At 38.7% G+C, this 21,635-nt stretch overlaps 1 protein-coding gene across 1 annotated transcript; it reads left to right on the top strand.

The window, feature by feature from the left end:
* The first annotated feature begins 14,243 nt into the window (after nucleotides 1-14,243).
* On the top strand, nucleotides 14,244-20,920 carry LOC101333684 (cytochrome c oxidase assembly protein COX14-like). Its single transcript, XM_073791352.1, has one exon. It carries the CDS (start codon nucleotides 20,111-20,113, stop codon nucleotides 20,345-20,347), a length of 237 nt encoding a protein of 78 aa, XP_073647453.1. The 5' UTR covers nucleotides 14,244-20,110; the 3' UTR covers nucleotides 20,348-20,920.
* The last annotated feature ends 715 nt before the right edge of the window (nucleotides 20,921-21,635 follow it).

Raw genomic sequence — 21,635 nt, 5'->3', positions numbered from 1 at the left:
ACTTCCCAGACCAGGGCTCAAACCCATGTCCCCTGCATTGGCAGGGGGATTCTTAACCACTGCGCCGCCAGGGAAGCCCTATTTTTTAGTATTTTAGTTTTACATAGTAGGCTTGTTAAGAACTAAGGAAATATATTTGCTATCAAGTGATCAATTTGACAAAAATCTATTATCTTTACACAAACCAATACAATTTTTAAAATATTCAGCACCATTCTAAGATTTCAATGAAGAAAACAAAACAAATTTGATTTTAGGAACAAAGCACTTTTAGCAGAGTTTTAAAATAAAAATTTCTTCCATATTCACTTCTGGTATAACAAGGACTTTTATCATTATTTGACTTATATGACTGCCGTATTTTTTCTCAAGTTGACATAAAACGTGTGAAAATATACAAAAAAAGGCAGTGACGATCCTCTAGTATTCCAGCATAGTCCTTCAGAGTCAGAGGTGACAATATATATCAAACGTTAAGGACTTTTTGAGATTTGTAAGGGGATTTCAAAATGTTGAAAATATGAGTGAAAACTGTAATAGTATTTATATGGGGTTGGATAATAGGAAAAAAATTTTAATTTTAATGTTTTCTCTCTTGATAAGAATTCCTTGAGTGATAGATCACAAGTTCCCTTCCATAAAGCAAAAGCATACGTTTTTCCACAGACCACCAAACACATTTGGACATCTAGGTTGTAAATGTAGATTTCAGATAAGATTATACTTACATACAATGTGGTCTGTCTCCTACTTCTCAACATCTCCTAAACACTCACTTCTCACAGCACCCACCCCTCTCAGCTGATGCCCCATCTCATTCCATTTTTTATTGAAAAAAAAAAAGGGAGAGTATCTCATCTCCTTCCACCATATCTATCAATTTACCTATACTTCCAGCCTCCTTCTCCTTGCCTCCTGTATCAAAACTGACCAATCACTCTGCTTCTGCCCTGGATCCCTTTGGCTCTCACTGGCCTAGAACTTCACTCCCCTCTCCTACATCAGCTCTATCAGGACATACCACCCCAAAATATGTCACTTTGGCATATTGATTATTTTGAGCCAAGGGCACTTAAGAAACAGCAGATGCAGGAAGGGCTCTCTGGCCTCCTTTTTTCTACCTAAAAAACACACCATAAAATTTCGCATGAGAAAGGTGTCCTCCCTGTACCAGGGAGGACATAGACTGGGAATCAATGCTGAAATAGATCTCTACAAACAAACTTACTAAAATAACTCATCTGTTTTGCCCTGCCCCAATATATCTCAAAGCCACTTTCCTTTAATTTACTGCACCAGCCCAAACCCCTTTATCTTGTTATTTCTTCACAAGTTTATGGTGATTTAGTCTAAAAGGTATAAAAGCTTTCTAATCTAGTCAATTCTTCGGGCCTTCAGTCTCTTGTAAAGGCCCCATGTACATGTAAAAATTTAATAAAACTTGTATGCCTTTCTCCTGCTCATCTGTCCTAATGTTAGCTTAATTCTGAAGCCCACCTGGAGACCCTAAGAGGGTAGAGAAGAATCTTTCCCCCCCTCCACTCCCATCAGCTTCAAAACATGCCTCATCTCCTACTTCATATCATCCCTGTTGACCCAATATTTACCCTTCAGCCACCATCCCATTTCTCCATTCTCCCTCACAGCAGAACCTGAAAGAATTTTTCCTCAGAAGTGGTCTGCAAATTTTTTTGCTTACAGCACCCTAGAAGAATTTTGTAAAGCTATGTACCCACTTGGCACGTTATTAGTTTAACGTTTAAATTTTTTCACATTGTTTAGATAGTTGCAAAGGCTGTAATTTCCAGAGTATTGTAAATATTGGTGTTTTAACACTGCCACATCAGTCTTTAAAATATATCAGTAAATCTAAATATGATATCATCATTCACTAAAAACCCAAAAACAATTTAAAAAACTCGTCTTTAGCACACAAATTTTACATCATTCCTTTTTTTTAAATTTAACTCCTAGTTCTAATTCACTTTCTTCACAGAATTTTATCCTAATGTAACATATCTTATGCTTCAAAGTCTTCTATTGATTACCTAACATACTTTTTTGGAAAAAAGTATATGAAATTAAAATGTTTACATTTTTCCTGTGACCAGAAGTCTCTAAAAGTTAAAGTGTCTTGTGGATTTGTTGTAATTATTAAAACATAACGGATCAAAATCACATTGAAGTAAAATTTTATTGGAAATGCTATCTTAAGTGAAATGAGTAGATTTTTTTGATTGGCTTATATTTCTCTCTCTCTCTTTTTTAAAATTTTTTTTTAGTTGCATGGCCTGCAGGATTTTAGTTCCCCAACCAGGGATCAAACCCAAGCCCTTGGCAGTGAAAGCGAAAGCGCGGAGTCCTAAACACTGGACTGCCAGAGAATTCCCTGATTGGCTTATATTTTTGAGGATAGCTTACTGCTCAGAATGATGGGGCTCAGCATCAATTAAATTCCAATTTTTCATTTTTATGTGATAAGAAACTTGTTCACATTACTAAGTAGACAGAAATAGAAGAAAATCTGTTGCAGCAATAGCAGTCATTTCTTTGGACTCCTAAATTAATGCCCCAAAGGACTCTGTGTACTATTATCACATTATCATCTGTCATCTTCTTCAATTTTGTTGAAAGAATATGAAAACACCCAACATTCAAAATAATTTATTGGAGTTACTGCTTTCTCAACTCAATGTCAATGTTGTGAATTGTCCCTCTGCTTGTCATCCCTGGACATTTTGCAGCCTGGGGCAACATGCCATTGTTATACAGGGAGGAGATGTATGCCTTTCTTTTGGAAAAAGGGAAAAGAGTAACTGTGGAAGCTGAAGTGGGAAAGGGGAACCTGTGCCCACAACACAGGCCTGCTCTTAAGAAGAGTGTTTTTAGGAAAATGCAATTTTAGAAAAGAGTTTATATGAAATTGAGGACCTGAAAATTAGTCCCTTGGAAAGTCTTTGTGTGCCCTAAAGACCACTGGTATACACGTGCTTTTTCTACTGACTCCCATTGTCTCTTAAAATCCACCCTAATTGCACCTCTGACCCTGCAATGCCATTGAAAATACTTTTACAAAGGCCATCAACAATATCCACATTGCTAAGTCCAAATAAACATCAAGAGTAAGAAGTAGTTATAAGCTTCAGGAAAAGATAAAAAGAAATTCTAATGCAGAAATCTGACCCAAAGTTGCTATTAAAGAACTTACTCTCACAGTGGTCTTACACAGTGCACCTATTTTATAACTAACTTTATAAATAAAGACCAGGGCATGGGATACATTAGTTTAGGGACAGGTCTCCTGATCCAGCTGGCTCCAAGCAGGAGCGCCATAGTTGTGCAAAGCTGCATTTATGCAGCCATGGCTCTGGTCCATTTTCTGAAATAAGCTGGCCCATTAGAGCTTTGATGAAGTATCTCACCAGGCATTGGCAGCTTCTGAAATGGTAGGGAAAACTGCGTGTTTGGAAGAAACATTTGTTTCAGCCACCGCTCTCTCACCCTCTTCTTAGCAGGTACTATCTGACATTTCAAATTATTATTTAGAAAGGGAAATTTAAAATATTAAGGTAATGTTTGGCAGGACTCACTAACAAAAAATTCACTGGTCCCTAAACAAACTTCTCTCTTTAGGCCACATATAACCAGGTATTGAACACAAGATGTTTTGCGGGGAGGGGAGAGTGGAGCCAACATTACAGCTTCTTATTGGGGAAAACAGTCCTCAGGCATCCAGAACCGCCTCTCCAGAATTCAGTTTAAAAACCTTGGGCATTACCTCTAGAGCTTTCAAAAAGCCTCACAAAATGCAGAAACGTGACTGGTGCAGCATTCTTCTTGGAGTCGATGGTATCCTTCGATAAGGTTTAATTGTCCATCGCGTCAACCAAACGGGGAAAGTCAGAGCATCTTTTTCTCCGTGAATAATAGATTCTTCCCCCCCCACCCCCAGCCTTTTCTGTCTAGGAGTCTCTCTCTCTCTCTCTCTCTCTCTCTCTCTGTCGCAGCCTATGGAACATTAAAAGTATTTGGCTTACTATTAGAGTCGTGACACGCTTGAAAGTCATTTATCATCTACTTCCTCCTCAATATAAAGCATCAATTTGAAAGACTCGCTGTAGACACTGTTTAGAGAGGGGCGGTGATGAATACCCGCTGATGTAATGCAGTGGGGTTTTTGTTTGTTTAAGAGCCACAGGAAGAAGCCTGGTTTTGTAGTGGAATTCCTTCTTCAAACCAGGGATGGTGTTTCGGGACATTTTCCGACAGCAGGGGACCACGCGAGGCTCTCAGCGCCAGCAATCCGTAGCAGCAAACGCCTTCAGTTCTTTGTGAGAAATCTCCCAGGAAGGCAGGTTTAGGAGCATGCGCACACAGATTTTGTGGCGGAATCAGGGGAGCATGCGCAACAGATGTACGGATTCAGGCGAGACTCTTCCGAGCATGCGTCGTCGGGTCTGGCGCCTGTCGCAGTGGTCAGAGACTCCTTGCGGATTCCCGTCCCCACCGCTACCGTGGCCGGATTCCAGGCTCGTGGCAGAAAGGCTGGTGGTATATTCGTTTTTATGACTGAAGTTTTAACATCTTTTTTTCCTTCTTAAATCATTTTTTCCCAAGTACAAATATATACTTAGTACGCCTTGTAAAATATCTAACAATTTATGTTCAACAACCCACTAGAAAAATAGGCAAAGGACTGGAGAACAAAGACTTCACAGAAAAATAATTACAAATACGCTTTAAACATACAAAAAGATGCTTAGCCTCAGTTGTGATAAGAGAAGGCAAATTACACTGAGATACTATTTTTCACTCATTGGATTGGCAAACATTGAAACGTTTGGCGATATACTGTACTCTGTAGGGGTATATGGGGAAACGAGCGCTGCCTCACACTGCAGATGGGAGAGCAGAATGTCGCAACCCTTCGTGGTTATGAAACCACAGATGCGTTTACACTTTGATCCAACAATCCCACTTTGGAGAATTGTTCCTATAGATACACTTGCTTCCATATGAAATGACATATGAAGTTGTTTATTGTAATTAGCAAAAAGTTGGAAACTACTCAAATATCCATCAGAGGACTGGTTTTGAAAACAGTAGTACAAGGACTTCCCTGGTGGCTCAGTGGTTAAGAATCTGCCTGCCAATGCAGGGGACAGGGGTTCAAACCTTGGTCCGGGAAGATCCCACAAGCCGCGGAGCAACTGAGCCCATGCGCCACAACTACTGAGCCTGTGATCCTAGACCCCGTGCTCTGCAGCAAGAGAAGCCACCGCAATTAGAAGCCTGTGCACCTCAACAAATAGTAACCCCCGCTCGCCACAACTAGAGAAAGCCCGCGGGCAGCAGCAAAGACCCAATGCAGCCATAAACAAATAAATAGATAGTACACAGTGGAGCATTATGCAGCTGTGAGAAAGGATGAGGAAGTTCCCTACGTACTGATAAGGAAAGATCTTTAGGATATCTTGCTAAGTAAAAAGCCCAGGTACATATCTGGGCTTTTTACTTCACAAGTAAGTAAGATATGCCTTTTGTGTAGGAAAGGAGAATAAGATTCTATGACCCTTTCTTGTTTCCACATAAATTCTGGAAAGATACATAAGAAACGAATAATCATGATTTCCTGTGGGGTGGAGGAGAAGACAGAGACAGGGTGAGGGACTTCTCAGTGTATGCATTATAATGTATTGCATTTTGAACCATGTGAATGTTATCCATTAGAAACAAAAATGAAATTATAGTAACTTTTTTTAATGCAGAAATATCTAACATAAAAAATGAAAAATCCTCCCCTTCTAAAGGTAACAACTTTTTTTTTTTTTTTTGCGGTAAACGGGCCTCTCACTGTTGTGGCCTCTCCCGTTGTGGAGCACAGGCTCCGGACGCGCAGGCTCAGCCGCTCCGCAGCATGTGGGATCCTCCCAGACCGGGGCACAAACCCGTGTCCCCTGCATAAGCAGGCGGACTTTCAACCACTGCGCCTCCAGGGAAGCCCTAAAGGTAACTACTTTTAATAGATAGGTGTATGTTCTTCCAACATCTTACTTGCTTTAATCTTAAAAGTATTTTTAAAAATTTAATTATGATGTATGCTATTTACATCCTTCAGAAATATGCAGGAAAGAGTTTTTAAAACCAAAAGCTCTTGGTCTGTTATATGTTTAAATTTATGCACCATTTATGTTTGTTAGTCATTTGGATATCCTGTTGTGTGAAGTGCTCATTCAAGTCTTTTGCCCATTTTCTATTAGGTTGTCTTTTTCTTATTTGGAGTAGTTCTTTATACATTCTGAATATATTTCCTTTGTACATGAACATTTTTTGGCTTGTCTTTTCACTTTAATATATTTTGATGAACAGAAGGTTTTAATTTTAACATGGTTCAATTATCAATTTTTTTAGATAGGTGGTACTTTTTCTTTGGTCCTGTTTAAACAATCTGCTGTTAAACATGTTTACTGAGTTCTTAATTTCTGGGGTTTTTTGTTTGTTTTAGTTCTATAATTTCATTTATTTCTTTTAGTTTTCAGTGCTCTGCACCAAAGTTGTCTTTTTTCTTTAAACATATTAAGAATTGCTATTTTAAAATCTATCTGATAATTCCACTTGCTGGTTCCCCTTTGCGTCTTTTTTTTTTCCCCGCTTGATTTTCAAATATATCAACTTGTCTCCGTGTATGCCAGGCTATTTTTTTTGAAATGTGGTCATTGTCTATGAAAAATTATAGAGATAATTCGAAGCCTAAAATAGTGCCCTTTCCCTCAAGAGAGAATTCATGTTTGCTTCTGACAGATGGCTAGGAACACTATCAATCTCAGAACAATTTAATCTGTTCCAAAATTGAGATAATTCAGAATTGGGCTTTAGTGCTTATGAGGGCCTGTTCAACCTACTCCTCTAGTTTGACCCTTTGCGTCCCAACCCAAAGCCTGAGGATTTGCCCTAAATCATGTTCCCCAACCCCATGAGTCTGTACAAAGCTCTGTCCAGCTTCTCAGCTGCATCTTCTGAAATTGGAAGATTGGCAGAGTCCCAAAGACTGAACTCAGCTACCTAGATTTCCATCTTTCTGTTTTCTTCTGAATCTTGGCGTGTAATTCTTCAGGGCCTTATTTGCTCTCATATGCTTTAAAACAGATATTTTAAAATATTTTATCTGGCTTTTCCAGTTGTCCTCTAGGAAAATTGATCTAAATTGCCTATTCTGCAGAACTTTTTTTATAACTTAAAAAAAAGTTTCAAGACTTCTTTAAAGAGAAAAAAAGTCTTTAGTTTTATGTTCTTTTCTTTTTTTTTTTTACATTTTTAGAGTAAGATTATATCTTGGAGCTTTATCGATATGGTGAGTTTAAAAATAATTTAAAATATTTTACAGCTGATTTTCAGACAGACCTTTTAAAAGCTATGATTGTTCTTTAAATCAGAAGCTCTCAGGACTGAAGGGCTGTGTGTTGAGATCATGGGTGGTGGAGTCAGAGTTGGAAGTGGAGGGTAATTGGATGACCTTAGACAGAGCCTATTTTGACAGCTGGATGTCTCTTTTGTACTGAAACTTCTCGGTCTTCATCTCTAGCTCTCAGTAGTGTTTCATGCAGGTGACCACTCCATTCTTCATTTTCTCTGAGACCTTATTCTTCTCCTTCTCTCTCTCATTCATGATCTCTATTTTGCTGACCTATTTTCCTTTTCCCAACCTCTGGTTCCCTAGAGCTTAATCTGGGGGTCTCTCCTCTATCTAAACTCTCTTCCCAATTGATCTCGTGCAGACATATGACATTAAATATTTTCTGTGCAGAAAAATCTCAAATTTACATTTCTAGTTCAGATATCTTACCAGATCTTCTATCCCATTACCTCCTTTTTTTTCCATTAAAAAAATTGAGGTATAACTTACATACAGTAAAGTGCACAAATCTTAAGCATACAGCTCAATGAATTTTACATGTATATACATCCATGTAGCCACCACCCAGATATATACATGAGACATTTCTGTCATGCCTAAAGGTTCCATTGTGGCCTTTCCATTCAATACCCCCTTCTCAGAGGTCTCTAATATGACTACAATTTTGCCTGTTCTTGTACTTCATATAAATGGAATCATACAGTGTCTTATCTTCTTGTGTCTGGCTCCTTTCACTCAACAAAATGTTTTTAAAATGTATTTGTGTTGCTCTATATATCAGTAGTGCATTTTTATTGCTGCATAGTATTCCATTGTATGAATATTCCACAATTTGTTTCTTCATTTTCCAGTTGTTAGATGTTGCTTTTCCCCCCTAGTTTTTTTTTTACTATCATGAATAGAGCTGCTATGTTATGAACAATTTTGTACATTCTTAAAAATATAATGCACGTATTTCTCTTCATCCCACCACACGCTTGGAAGATCTGATTGGCTGGCTTTTAGTAATACAACATTCTAAGAGAGAAACAATGACCTTGACTTTTTCTTTCAAGTTCTTAAATTCAGTAGAAGTTTTTAAAAAATCAATACCTAAAATGAAGGTATTGGTTTTTAAAATCAAATCTGTGAAGATAAGTGAAATCATCAGTAATGAACTTTGAAGAAAATTATAATTTTCTAATTCTAAGTAAATTTTCAAGAGAATTTGCCAATTTTATTGACTCCCTATCCCAATGATTTTCTTTCTTCAGAGAACCTACAAATCATTAGCAACTTCTGGGACAGGTGAAGAAACACGTGCATGCAAACATTTGGTTTCTTTATGCTGGTTGTAATTGCGCCAGGGGGACAAACAGCAACATGTGCAGTAGCCAAGACACTCTCAAACCACAGACCCAGTGCCTTCTGTTGACTACTTTAGCCCTTCTTCAGTGAACTCATTCTTCTCCTTCCTGGCTACTCAGGGTGTGGTCCTCAGATGAAGAGCATCAGCTTCACTTGAGAGCTGCATTAGTTACCTGCCGTTGTGTAACAATTTATCCCAATATTTATCAGCTTAAAACAACACACATGTGTTGTTTCTGTAGGTCAGCATTCTGGGCACTGCTTCAACTATGTCCTCTGCTTCACAGTCTCCCATAAGGCTGCAATCAGGGTGGCATCCCAAGGTCTGCAATGTTGTCTGAAGGCTTGACTGCCACCAACCCTGAAAACAGCCAGTTTGGGGACTGACCGAAGGAGTGCTGAATTCTTTACCTGCTTAGGGCACCCACATGTCTCAGGCTAGTTCTGTATCACCACAGTGATTTTTCTTTTCTTTTCTTTTCTTTTTAACCTCAATGGTTTGATTGGATCACTTAATCCAATTCATCTGAACAGTTTCCAGCCTCCTTGCTTTTTCTCCTTCCTGACTACAATCTACTTTCCCATAGCAACCATAATGATAATAAAAAATAAAATTAAAAAGCTGTGCACATCACATCCCTACTAAAGCTGTCCAATGACTTCCCATTATTTAGAATAAAATAAATTTCTGTAGAATTCACAAAGTCCCGTATGATCTAGCTCCTGCCAGACTTTGACTCCAACCCAGACTACTCATCCCCTTGATTATTACACACTAGATGTACTGGCCTTCTTTTGGACTCTTGATTTCCTCCTCAGGGTCTTTGCACTTGCTCTTCTCTCTGCTCCCAGATCTTCTCATAGTGGCTCCTTTTCCTCATTTAGGTTCTGGTCATGGAAAGTAGTCTCCATTCTTAATCTCTATCATTTAAGTTTCCTAATAGCATTACCCAAGATCTGAAATTCATGTTTGTTTACTCATGTTGTAGGATGTTAGAAAGGGGCTCTGACTTAGAATTTTATCAGAGACTCCAAAGGCCAAGCATGGTATAGGAGGTAGCAAGTACTCCTAGAGCCCCACGCACAGTAAGGGATGGAGAAGTTGGTTCCTCCTACAACAGCAATCACCCACCCATAACCCGTTGGGGGATCTCAAGGGAGGATTTCCCAGGAGGGATCATTGTCAGTATGCTCTGCATGTGTGCCCTTCCCATGGTTGTGGGGAGGGAGGGGCTAACCCCTCTTTGAAAGAGACTTCTTGGAGGGCTTCTGACGTACATACCCTGCTCAGGGTTGGATGCAGTTCTGTGGACGCTGAAGCTCTACTACATTTGGGACTTCTTTAAAAAGAAGAACATAAAGTTACAAATAAAATGAGATATTAAAGTAAATATTTACTTAAGAGAAAATAAACAATTTATATAATTTTAAAATATACCACAAACAGATATCACAGATGTCACACATCCAGAAAAATAAGATAATATTTTTTTAAAAAATATTTATTTATTTTTATTTGGTTACACCGGAACTTAGTTGCAGAAGGCGGGCTCCTTATTTGTGGCATGTGAACACTTAGTTACGGCATGCATGTGGGATTCTAGGTCCCTGACCAGGGATTGAACCCGGGCCCCCTGCATTGGGAGTGCGGAGTCTTAACCACTGCATCACCAGGGAAGTCCCAAGATAATATTTTCTTAAAATGAACTGCCTGACACATCTCAATAATACTTTTTCTTCCGTGTTTTGGCTGCATGCTCTTCAATCACCTCTTCATATGACATTGACTGTGTACATTCCTGCCCAAGAGAGAACTTCTTTCTGACCGATGAGCTTTCCAATGAGTCCTCTGCTTACAATGATACAAATCAAATAACTAGACAACTCTTCACACACTAGCTTCTAGCTCTTTATATTTGAAACTTGTTTCTCCTCCATTGTTAAAATATTTCCTGTAGGACACTTTCATATTGTTATCCAGCCCTGGCCTGGCACCTTTGTTTCATGTTGCAGGGCCAGTGAGCCCTGTGAGTGGTAGGGAGGAGTATTCCCTACCAGGAAGCTATTCCTATACCAGGACAGCTAGCAATAATTTCACTATACATGGAAGTAACTGGAAATCATATAAATGTATCGCATTGAACCCAAACTGAATATATCCCCAGTTCAACTTCCCCAGATTTCAGAATGGCTGAGAGCATTCTAACTCCACCCAGTATCACCCAGAGTGTTAGAGAGGAAGTCTGGAGTGGAAAGAAACAGCAGTGATTCACTGGTCAAGGCTTTGTCAGACCCCTCCTAGAGAAGGGGAGATGCTCTAAATTAGTTTGAAGATCTGATCATTTCACTGGGCTAGGATTTTAAAAGTCATAACAAAGAGAGCATTCATTTATTTATCCACTTATTATCTAAGAGGTGGGGGCAGGGAAAACGTTATTCAGCAAAGGGAGCTTATCTAGGAGAGATGGGAAAGAAAAAATACTTTCTATTTGCACCTATAGAATCCAGCTCATTCCACAGATGTGCCTTCTGTGTCTCTTAGAATCAGACTGCACCATGAAATGCAGGTGCCTTGTCTGCCCTGTTCACCACCGTATCCCCAGCCCATGGAATAGTGCCTGCCACATAGCAGGTCCTCAATAAATATTTTTCAAATGGATGCCAGCCTCGGAGTATACAAATATAAATAAGCTTCAACCCCTTTCCTCAAAGAACTCAGTCTAGTGGGTACTGCAGACAGGAAAAGAAATGATTTCAGTGCATCACAGTAAGCACTGCAGAGCACTGAGGGTGGCTGGGCAGCAGAGAAGGCTTCTTGGACAACATGAGATGAACCATGAGGAAAGATTAGGAGTTCAGGCTGGGGTGACAAGGTACGGACAGGTGTGCAGCAAGAGCACAGCACCACAGTTTTAGAGAATGCTAAGAATCGCAATGGGAAATGAGGCTGGAGAAAAGAGGCGGAGACTTGAACCGAAAGCTTATTTGGTAGGTGATGGGGAGCTGCCGAAGGGTTTAGGCCAAGAGTGGCATTACCAGAATTGTATTTGACCACAATAACTTTGATGAGTTGGTAAGTGGTGAATCGAAGAGGAACAAATTCAGAAGCAAGGAGACCAGTTAGGCAGCTCTTATTAATGACATGTTGACTGACCCGGGTCACAGGTGGTACAGATGGAAAGGTGGAATGGTTTGGAAAATAAGTAGGATGTCAATCAGCTGGATTTGGTCATTATTGGATACACATGGAGAAAGAGCAAGGCGTCTGCGCTGACTTCCAAACTTCTGGCTTGGGACCGAGAAGCTGGTGAAGCTTTGAGCTCAAGGGCAGGACATGTTTGTTAGGTAAGACAAAGTTCAATTTTTTTGGACTCGTTGGATGCATTTTAAAATTTACTGTCCTTTCTCTTTGTTACCATCCCATCCATCCCCTTTTCGTTTTTATACAGTTTATTCTCTAGTGAAACAAATCAAGGCATTTAATCCTTCTTTGTTGCTAGCTCCAACATTGGTTTCTCCACCCCCTGACTTTCTTCATCTATTGTAATCCTTTTGCTGTTTTCTTGAGGTCTTTCTCTTTCAATATAGGCCATGAGTTTATTTTTCTTTGTGTAATCCTAGAAATAATAGTTCATGCCAAAGCCATGACAAAATGGGTCTGAATCTGAAGACACAGATGACATCTGTGATTTTGCACACACATGTGTTTTTGCAGAATTAATGTCTTAGGTACTGTTGCCTTTCTAGGGTGAAGGACAGCTATGACCCTTTGAAGCAGTAGGTTTGTCACCAACTTCCTGGTGTAAGTAGTTGCTCTGCCATTTATGACGGTGGTTAATTATCAGCCAGAGAGGAAGATTCCCCTCCCCCACCTTTTTTGGCCTTCTGCTGAATCGATCAAGTTTTATTTGATTATTTTCTCCTATCGTTTTGAAAATTATACTCTATATGCTTCTACCAATTAGCCTTAAATTTTCAACTCATGTGCTTGAGCATATTTTTCTAAAACCATAGAGAGGTAAGCATTTAGTTGAAAGCAATGGAGCCAGACTGCTAGGATTTGAATCCTAGCTCCACACAGAGTGGTGTGTGAGTTGGGAAAGTCACAAAATCTCTTGATGCTTTAGTTTCTTCATCTGGAAAGTGGAGATGATAATAATGCCTAACTCACAGGGTTGTTGTTGTGAGGATTAAATGAGCCAAATACATACAGAACACCTGACAAGTGATAGATTGACTTTCCAAGTTGTTACTTTAAACTATAACCTTTGAGAAAATAGATGCTATAGATGAAAGTGTTGGCATAAATGCAAAAGCATGCAGTAAATAAAATAAAATAGTTTATTCTTTAAATCTGAGGGCTTTTCTTGCTTATTATCCTAATATTGCATTTGGATTATATTTACTAGCTTGGGACATCCAGTTGGATTGCTGGCATCCTTTCCAGTGTGCTCAGGGGAAACCTCAGGGGAGAGAGGTCATTCTCACTGTTAACACTATAACTTGGCCTATAGTGTTTTATTATTTTTTTTAATTTAATTTTTATTTTATATTGGAGTATAGTTGATTTACAACGTTGTTATGGTGTTTTAGATGAACAAGAACCAGTCTTTGATGTTTATGTTGAACCCCAGATGGTCCCATTTTTCTTTTCAATAGCTGAGTTAGGGATGCACTGTACAAGACCAGTTCTTTTTTTTCTTTTTTTTTTTTTTTAAGCTGCGTTGGGTCTTCATTGCTGCACACAGGCTTTCTCTAGGTCCCATTTTTCTGCCTTTGACATTTGTGTGGTACCTAGAGCTGTGATAGTCATCTCATAACTACGAGGGAGCCTGTTCATAAACAGAGGTGGCAAAGAGAAAAGATAGAAAGAATCTTGACCTTTGATGATGTCACTGACCCTGAAATTAATCAACCTTGGAGCCTTGTTACCTTCAGGCTTCTTGTCATGTGAGATGATAAATCTCTTGTTATTTAAGCTATTTTTAGTCACATTTTCTTTCCTTTCTTTCTTTTTTTCTTTGGCCATACCACATGGCTTGTGGGATCTTAGTTCCCAGACCAGGGATTGAACCCGTGCCCCATGCAGTGAAAGCGTGGAGTCCTAACCACTGCACTGCCAGGGAATTCCCCAGTCACATTTTCTATTACTTACAGTTGAAAGCATCCTGAAAATGTAAAAAGTTACATGTCCCATATTCTGTTTAATAAATTATTATGGGTTTATTATCAGTATTTTAAAATGATTAATATATCAATACAGATTTTTTAATTTGTCAGTTTTAATTTGTAATATAGCAAATATTAATAGTTACAACCTACATAAACAAAACTTTTGGGGTCTTTAATAATTTTTAATTGTGTAAAGTTTCTAAGACCAAAAAGTTTGAGAACTACTGTATATATTATTTCATTATACAAATATACTACATTTATTTTGGCTGTTCTCATACTGTGAACATCTAGTTTGTTTCCAAATATTTGCTATTATAGCAAATACCATAGGGACAGTTTTTAAAAGTATTTTTAAAAGCTTTGTTATGGAAAGTTTCAAACATATACAAAAGCAGAGAGAATAATATAATGAATCCAATGTTTCCATCACCCAGATTCAACAACTATCAACATATGGATAATCATATATCATCCAGACCCTCCATTTTCCCCATCCAGATTTTTTAAAAAATTTTATTTATTTATTTAATTTTGGCTGCGTTGGGTCTTCGTTGCTGCACACAGGCTTTCTCTAGTTGTGGTGTGTGGGGGCTACTCTTCATTGTGGTGTGCAGTCTTCTCACTGAGGTGACTTGTCTTGTTGTGGAGCATGGGCTCTAGGCGTGCTGGCTTCAGTAGTTGTGGTGCGAGGGCTCAGTAGTTGTGGCTAGTGGCTACCAGGCTCTAGAGTGCAGGCTCAGTAGTTGTGACGCACGGGCTTAGTTGCTCCATGGCATGTGGGATCTTCCCGGACCAGGGCTCAAACCCGTGTACCCTGCATTGGTAGGTGGATTCTTAACCACTGTGCCACCAGGGAAGTCCCATATTTTTTTTCTCTTTTATTTTTTTTTTTTTTTTGCGATAACGCGGTCCTCTCACTGTTGTGGCCTCTCCCGTTGCGGAGCACAGGCTCCAGACGCGCAGGCTCAGCGGCCATGGCTTACGGGCCCAGCCGCTCCGCGGCATGTGGGGTCCTCCCGGACCGGGGCACAAACCTGTGTCCCCTGCATCGGCAGGCGGACTCTCAACCACTGCGCCACCAGGGAATCCCCCAGATTATTTTTAAAACAATCCCAGGCATCATGTAATTTAATCTGTAAATAGTTCTGTATATTCCTCTAAAAGAGAAGAATGTTTTAAAAAACATAACCACAATACCTTATCACACCTAAAAGCATTTTAACACTTCCTTGATATTATTAACTACCCAATCAGTGTTCACACTTCTCTGAATGTCTTATTTCTTTTTTAGTACAATTTGTTTGAATCAGGGTTTGAATGAAGTTTACGTGTTGTAGTTGTTTCATAGGTATCTTAAATCTCTTTTAACCTACCGGTTTTCCTCTCTATCATTTAAAAACTCTCCTTTATTTCTTGTTGTTGACAAAACCAGGTTATCTTCCTATACAATTTCCCTGTAGTCTGCGTTTAGATGATTGCCCCTGTGATGTTGTTTGACATGTTCCTCTGGCCCTTATGTTTCCTGTAAACTGGTAATTAGATCTAGAGGCTTGTTCAGATAGAGATTCAAATTTTTTCAAGGAAGTGTGGTAAGACTACATTATAGGTGTTGATGTGTAATCCCATTAGGAGTCTAATTGGTGTCTGATTGTCTCTTTTTTTGTGATGTTAATAGAAATGCTTATATCCATTGGTACCTGATGGACTGAAAAATGATAATATCTGAGTTCTAATATAGTCCTCCTCTGTTTCTTATCTGAAACTCTTATCCAAAAAAAGAAATTTCTCATTATTTGGTTATCCTGAAATAGAGATCATATAAGAAAAACAGAAAAAGGCTTGATTTTCCCCCCCTTTATTTACTGGTTTAAATAATAAGTTGGCTCCCTAGCATCCTCCCAAGGTGAATAATGATACTTTGTTTCATATTGTTTAAAAGGACTGACAATACCAAAGGGTTGTTGTGGGGATGGAGCAACTAGAGCTTATACACTGCTAGGGGGGATATAAATTGTTATAACTACTTTGGAAATCTGTCTTATGGTATCTTCTAAGGCCTATATATGACCCATCTAAACCATTCTATATAGGCAACCGAAATGAGTGCTATATCCACCAAAAGATACGTATAAAAATGTTCATAGCAGCACTATTCATAACAGCCTCAGACTGGAAACAACTAACCTGTTTATCAACAGTAGAATGGGTAGACAAATGGAGGTATAATCAGAAAGTGGAATAATACATACCAAAGAAGAAAAGAACAAGAGATTGCCATACACAGAAACATGGATGGACCTCACAGATGTAATGTTGAGTGAAAGAAGCCATACACAGAAAAGTATATACTGTATGATTTCATGTATATGGAACTCAAGAATAGACAAAACTAATTTATAGTGATAAAGGTCAGAATAGTGGTTATCTTTGGGGGCTACTGTCTAGAAGGGAGTGTGAGGGTTTTGGGGAAGATGTTGGGGAAATGTTCTTGTAGCTACTAGAACTTACTATATGTATCAATGTTATGCTTCAACAAAAAGATTTTTTAAGACAAAATAAGAATATATATCTGTATTGCTTATATGCCTGAAGACATTCTGGAAGAAAACACCAGAAACTAATAACAGTGGTTTCGTGGGGATGGGATGGATGCTGGTGTGGAAACTGGACAGAATGGGTCAGGGCTGTGTGGGAGACGTTTTTCCCATGTAACCTCTCTCTTTTTTTAAATTGATATAGTTGACATAACATTATATTAGGTTCAGGTGTACAACATAATGATTCAATATTTGTATATATTGAGAAATGATCATCACAATAATTCTAGTTAACATCCATCACCACATATAGTTACAAATTTTTTTCTTATGACGGGAAATAACCTTTCTATATTTAAAATGTTTTGAGTTGTATGAATATATTATTATCTAAAAGTTGGGTATCTTGGGACTTCCCTGGTGGTCCAGTGGCTAAGACTCCACGCTCCCAATGCAGGGGGCCCAGGTTCGATCCCTGGTCAGGGAACTAGATCCTACACGCACGCCTCAACTAAAAGATCCTGCGTGCCGCAACTAAGGATCCGCATACTGCAAGGAAGATCCTGCACACAGCAACGAAGATCCCATGTGCCGCAACTAGGACCCAGTGCAGCCAAATAAATAAATAAATAATTTAAAAAGTAATAATTATAAAAAATTTTTTTTTTTAAAGTTGGTTATCTAGTAGAATCCTGTTTCCAAATGGATCCATCTCATTTTTGTCATGCAGGCATCTATTTGTTTCCCAGCCTTTTGCTCTTTTTCCAACAATCATGAAATCTGACATATGGAACAATTATTGGGAAAACTGACATTTTTGCTTTGAATGTTTACTAAAAGTCCTAAACATTGAAAGCTCAAATATTCTACAAAAGCAGCATCTTCAAATGTCAAATTGTTATAGATATGTTAATTATAGGAAATATTATATGTCTCACCCACTCTCGCTTTTGATACCCTGCAAGTACTGATTGAATTTGCCCCATTTGTCCTTGATAATAAATAAAATTAGCTGGAGTAGAACAATACTGACTACAAAATCTTTTCATTCTTTGTGATAAATGATTCCTCCCAAGACAGGACTTGTCTCGGTCAAAGTGCCAATACCCAACTGTAGACATCTTTAGAGCATGTGTGCCCTAGAGAGCAAACAGGTCTCAGTCTCCTAAACAACCCTCTCCCCTACTGACAGTGATACAATGAACTTGAAGGGGCCCATAGCAAAAGGGACACTGAGGACGGAGCCAGATAGAGTGAGAAAAAAGTACAAGATAGTTTCACAGTTGGTTCCACCAAGTAGAAATAACCAGTGTGAAAGTGATAAATTATAAAGATGGGGAAATTAGCCTAATCTATTTGCCAAAAACAAACAAAAAACCCCAAAACTCCCAGCAACTTCTCTTGTCACATAGTTAATTAAAACTTGAACAAAAATTAGTCTTAGTGTATTACCCCCTCGAACAAACATCATGATCCCTTTACAGATCTTCAATGGCATACTTTCCTTTGTTTTTCTTGAGAAACGCCATGACTCCCCTTCTTTTCAAATATTTATTAGACCTCTTTTCAAATGTATTTGATCAGAATCCTCTTTTCAAATAGTCTCTTTGAATTTTGATTACTTTTAATAAGGTCCACCTTCCCCACCCCTGCTGAACATCAGACGTTTTATCTTCCCTGAGTGTCAAGAGACCCCTCTGCCCTTGCTCCCAAGACAAATCTTGAAAGGAGTTTGAGGTCTACTCAGATGTAGAATAAAGCCTGTAATTTTGATGTGTTAGGAAATGGGGTTTGGGATTTTTTTACCTCTTATAATTCCATGGGTTGGCTTAGATCAACTGGGTGGTTGGGATCTGTTCCACTTGGTGTTGGCTGATGCTATGGTCTGAATGTTTGTGTCCCACCAGAATTCATGTTGAAATTCTAACCCCCAAGGTTATTAGGAAGTGAGGCCTTTGGGTGATTAGGTGCTAAGGCTAGAAGTAGAATGATCGGGTGTAGAGAATGCATTAGGATGTGCAGGATGGGGGTGCCACTAACCCCCTGCCATAGAGTGGGCTGTTTTCTTAAAACTTTCTTAAAACTTCTATGTAAATAAAGGAAAAATATAAATGTAGACAAAGAGGAAGAAGACAATTTAAAATGTTTGAGTAAATCAACAATAGAAGGATAGAAGATGTTGGATTAAGAATAAGTGTTTTGGGGGCTTCCCTGGTGGCACAGTGGTTAAGAATCCACCTACCAGTGCAGGAGACACGGGTTTGATCCCTGGCCCGGGAAGATCCCACATGCTGCGGAGCAACGAAGCCTGTGTGCCACAACTACTGAACCTGCGCTCTAGAGCCCGCGAGCCACAACTACTGAAGTCCACGTGCCTAGAGCCCGTGATCTGCAACAAGAGAAGCCACTGCAATGAGAAGCCCACACACCGCAATGAAGAGTAGGCCCCGCTCGCCATAACTAGAGAAAGCCCGCATGCAGCAACAGACCCAATGCAGCCGAAAGTAAATAAATAAAATAAATAAATTTTTAAAAAAGGAATGTGTTGGGATTCCCTGGTGGTGCAGTAGTTAAGAATCCGCCTGCCAATGCAGGGGACACGGGTTTGATCCCTGGTCCAGGAAAATCCCACATGCTGAGGAGCAACTAAGCCCGTGCGCCACAACCACTGAGCCTGTGCTCCAGAGCCTGCGAGCCACAACTACTGAAGCCTGAGCACCTAGAGCCCATGCTCAGCAACAAGATAAGCCACCGCAATGAGAAGCCCGCGCACCGCAACGAAGAGTAGCCCCCACTCGCTGCAACTATAGAAAGCCTGCGCACAGCAACGAAGACCCAATGCATCCAAAAATAAAATTAAGAAGAATTTAAAATTTTCTCTTCTTACTTCAGAGAAAATTTGGAGTTAAAAAAATATATGTTCAAATTCCAGTAGTGGGTCATCCTACAATGTATCTGACCTGTTGTCCTCAAAACAGTCAAGGTCGTCAGAAACAAGGAAGGTCTGAGAAACTTTAATAGCAGAGAGGAGTCTAAGGAGACATGACAACTAATTATAATGTAGCATCCTGGACCAGAAAAAGACATTAGACAAAAACTAAGGAAATGAAACAACTATGGACTATAGTTATTAATAATGTGTTGATGTTGGTTCATTAATTATAACAAATGTACCGCACTAATGTAATATGTTAATAATAGGGGAAACTGGGTATGAGGTACATGAGAACTCTCTGTACTATCTTCTCAATTTTTCTGTAAATTTTAAAATGTTCTAAAAAATAAAGTCGACTAAAACAAAGTTGTTTTCTTTCTCCTTTTTTACCCAGCAGTAACCAAAATCTTATACAGAGAGGAAGTATTAGATAATCAGTGATGTACTATGATCATTTTTACCTTGAGATTGAAAAGGCAACAGAAAAGTTGAAAGTGTTTGATTAATGAAGTTTAAGCAAGTTTCTAAAAAACTAAATTGCTCAAATGGCAGATTTGTGAATCTGGGGTTTCTTTTAATTCAAATAGTGTAATAAAGGCTCGTGATCAAGAAAGACTGACATCTACAAGAGAGACTAACTTCTAGACTTAATAAAATTGCTCTGGGCAGCCACTGCAGGCTCCAGCCTTGCTGTGGGGGGTTATGCTACGTCTGGCCCACGGGGCCCTAGCTCGCATTGGGAGCCGAATCCTAGAGGGGGACAACATGCCAACTGCCAAGAAACTAGCTAACATTGGCTACAAGACCTTCTCCTCCTCCATGATGCTTCTCACTGTGTATGGGGACTACCTCTGCAGTGCCCGAGCCTACCACTATTTCCAGCCGCCCAGCTCCCAGTGCCAAGCTGCAGAAGAACAGAACACCTCGGGAGTCTTGTAGAAATGGGGGGCTTTTTTCCTTGAGCAGAGACGCCTGAGGCATGCTGTGGAAGGACCTCACCTGTAGTCATTTCTGAGTCAAGAGGACCAGGGCTTTAATGGTTTTCGAATCCTGCTGGGAAAATGTGCCCATGTTTTTTCTGGTACAGCCAGTTTGGAGAGGCTATCGAATCATAACAGAAATAGGAGGGTGAGGCACACTTACAGACATTAAATATTTTGCCAAAAAAAAAAAAAGAAAATTGCTTCGAATCAGAAAGAGTGCATTTATGGGAAATAGTGCTTATTTATGAAATATGTTTCTTAAAATTCAAGTCATATCATCAATGCATTTTTTTTTCTAATTTTTTTCTTCCCCAAAGCAAAAAAAAAGCAAGAATAAGTGTTGGGTTCTTCAGATGATTGTGATTTATTATCCCCTTTTGTTATCCCCCTTTGTATAAGTTAATGAGACAAATTATAATGAAATCAAAGTGTTTTTTAACAGTTTCTAAACCTAAAGCAGAATATTACTTTTGCCTTAACAAAGGTTGAGAGGAGATTAAATCTAAGAAAGTAGAAATAAGGTTAAAAAAAAAAAGGGGGGGGAGGAATAAATAGAAGTTAAAAATAATGAATCAATATGTGAGATATTTGGAGCCAAAAAGCAATGACACAAAATGGATGAGATTTAAAATAAAAGAGCCAGAAGCCAATAAGCTTTTGAAAATAAATGAAAAGATTAATATTTAATAAAAGTAAAAATTTAATAGTATCAGAGTTGTGCTCACATATTTATGTACAAATATGCCCATCAATGCTATGTATAAAAGCAGTAGGTTGTCCAACAATAAGAAAATAATTGCAATGCTTATATAAAAAGGAAAAATGTATAAGTATTAAAAGTCATCTTTTTGAAGATTATTGAAAGCATTGCAAAATGTTCATAATAAAAATGATATTAAGTTTAACAAAGTGTATATACACTGGTTCCAATTTTTTAAATTATAAAATAGATATGTGTTTTCTCAAAATGCTAAACACAGAGTTACCATATGACTCTGCAATTTCACACCTAGGTATTTACCCAAGAGAAATGAAAACATATGTCTATGCAAAAACTTATACATGAATGTTCATAGCAGCATTATTCATAATAGCCAGAGTGGAAACAATGCAAATGTCCATCAACTGATGAATGGATAAACAAAATTTGATATATTCATAAAATATAATGTTATTCAGCAATAAAAAGGAATGAAATACTGTTACATGCCACAACATGGATGAATCTTAAAAACATTATGCTA

This window comes from Tursiops truncatus, chromosome 14 (genome assembly GCF_011762595.2).
Source record: "Tursiops truncatus isolate mTurTru1 chromosome 14, mTurTru1.mat.Y, whole genome shotgun sequence".
NCBI classification, from domain to species: Eukaryota; Metazoa; Chordata; class Mammalia; order Artiodactyla; family Delphinidae; genus Tursiops; species Tursiops truncatus.
Note: the sequence above shows the minus strand (reverse complement) of the source record. Positions and strands in the feature narration are given on the sequence as shown.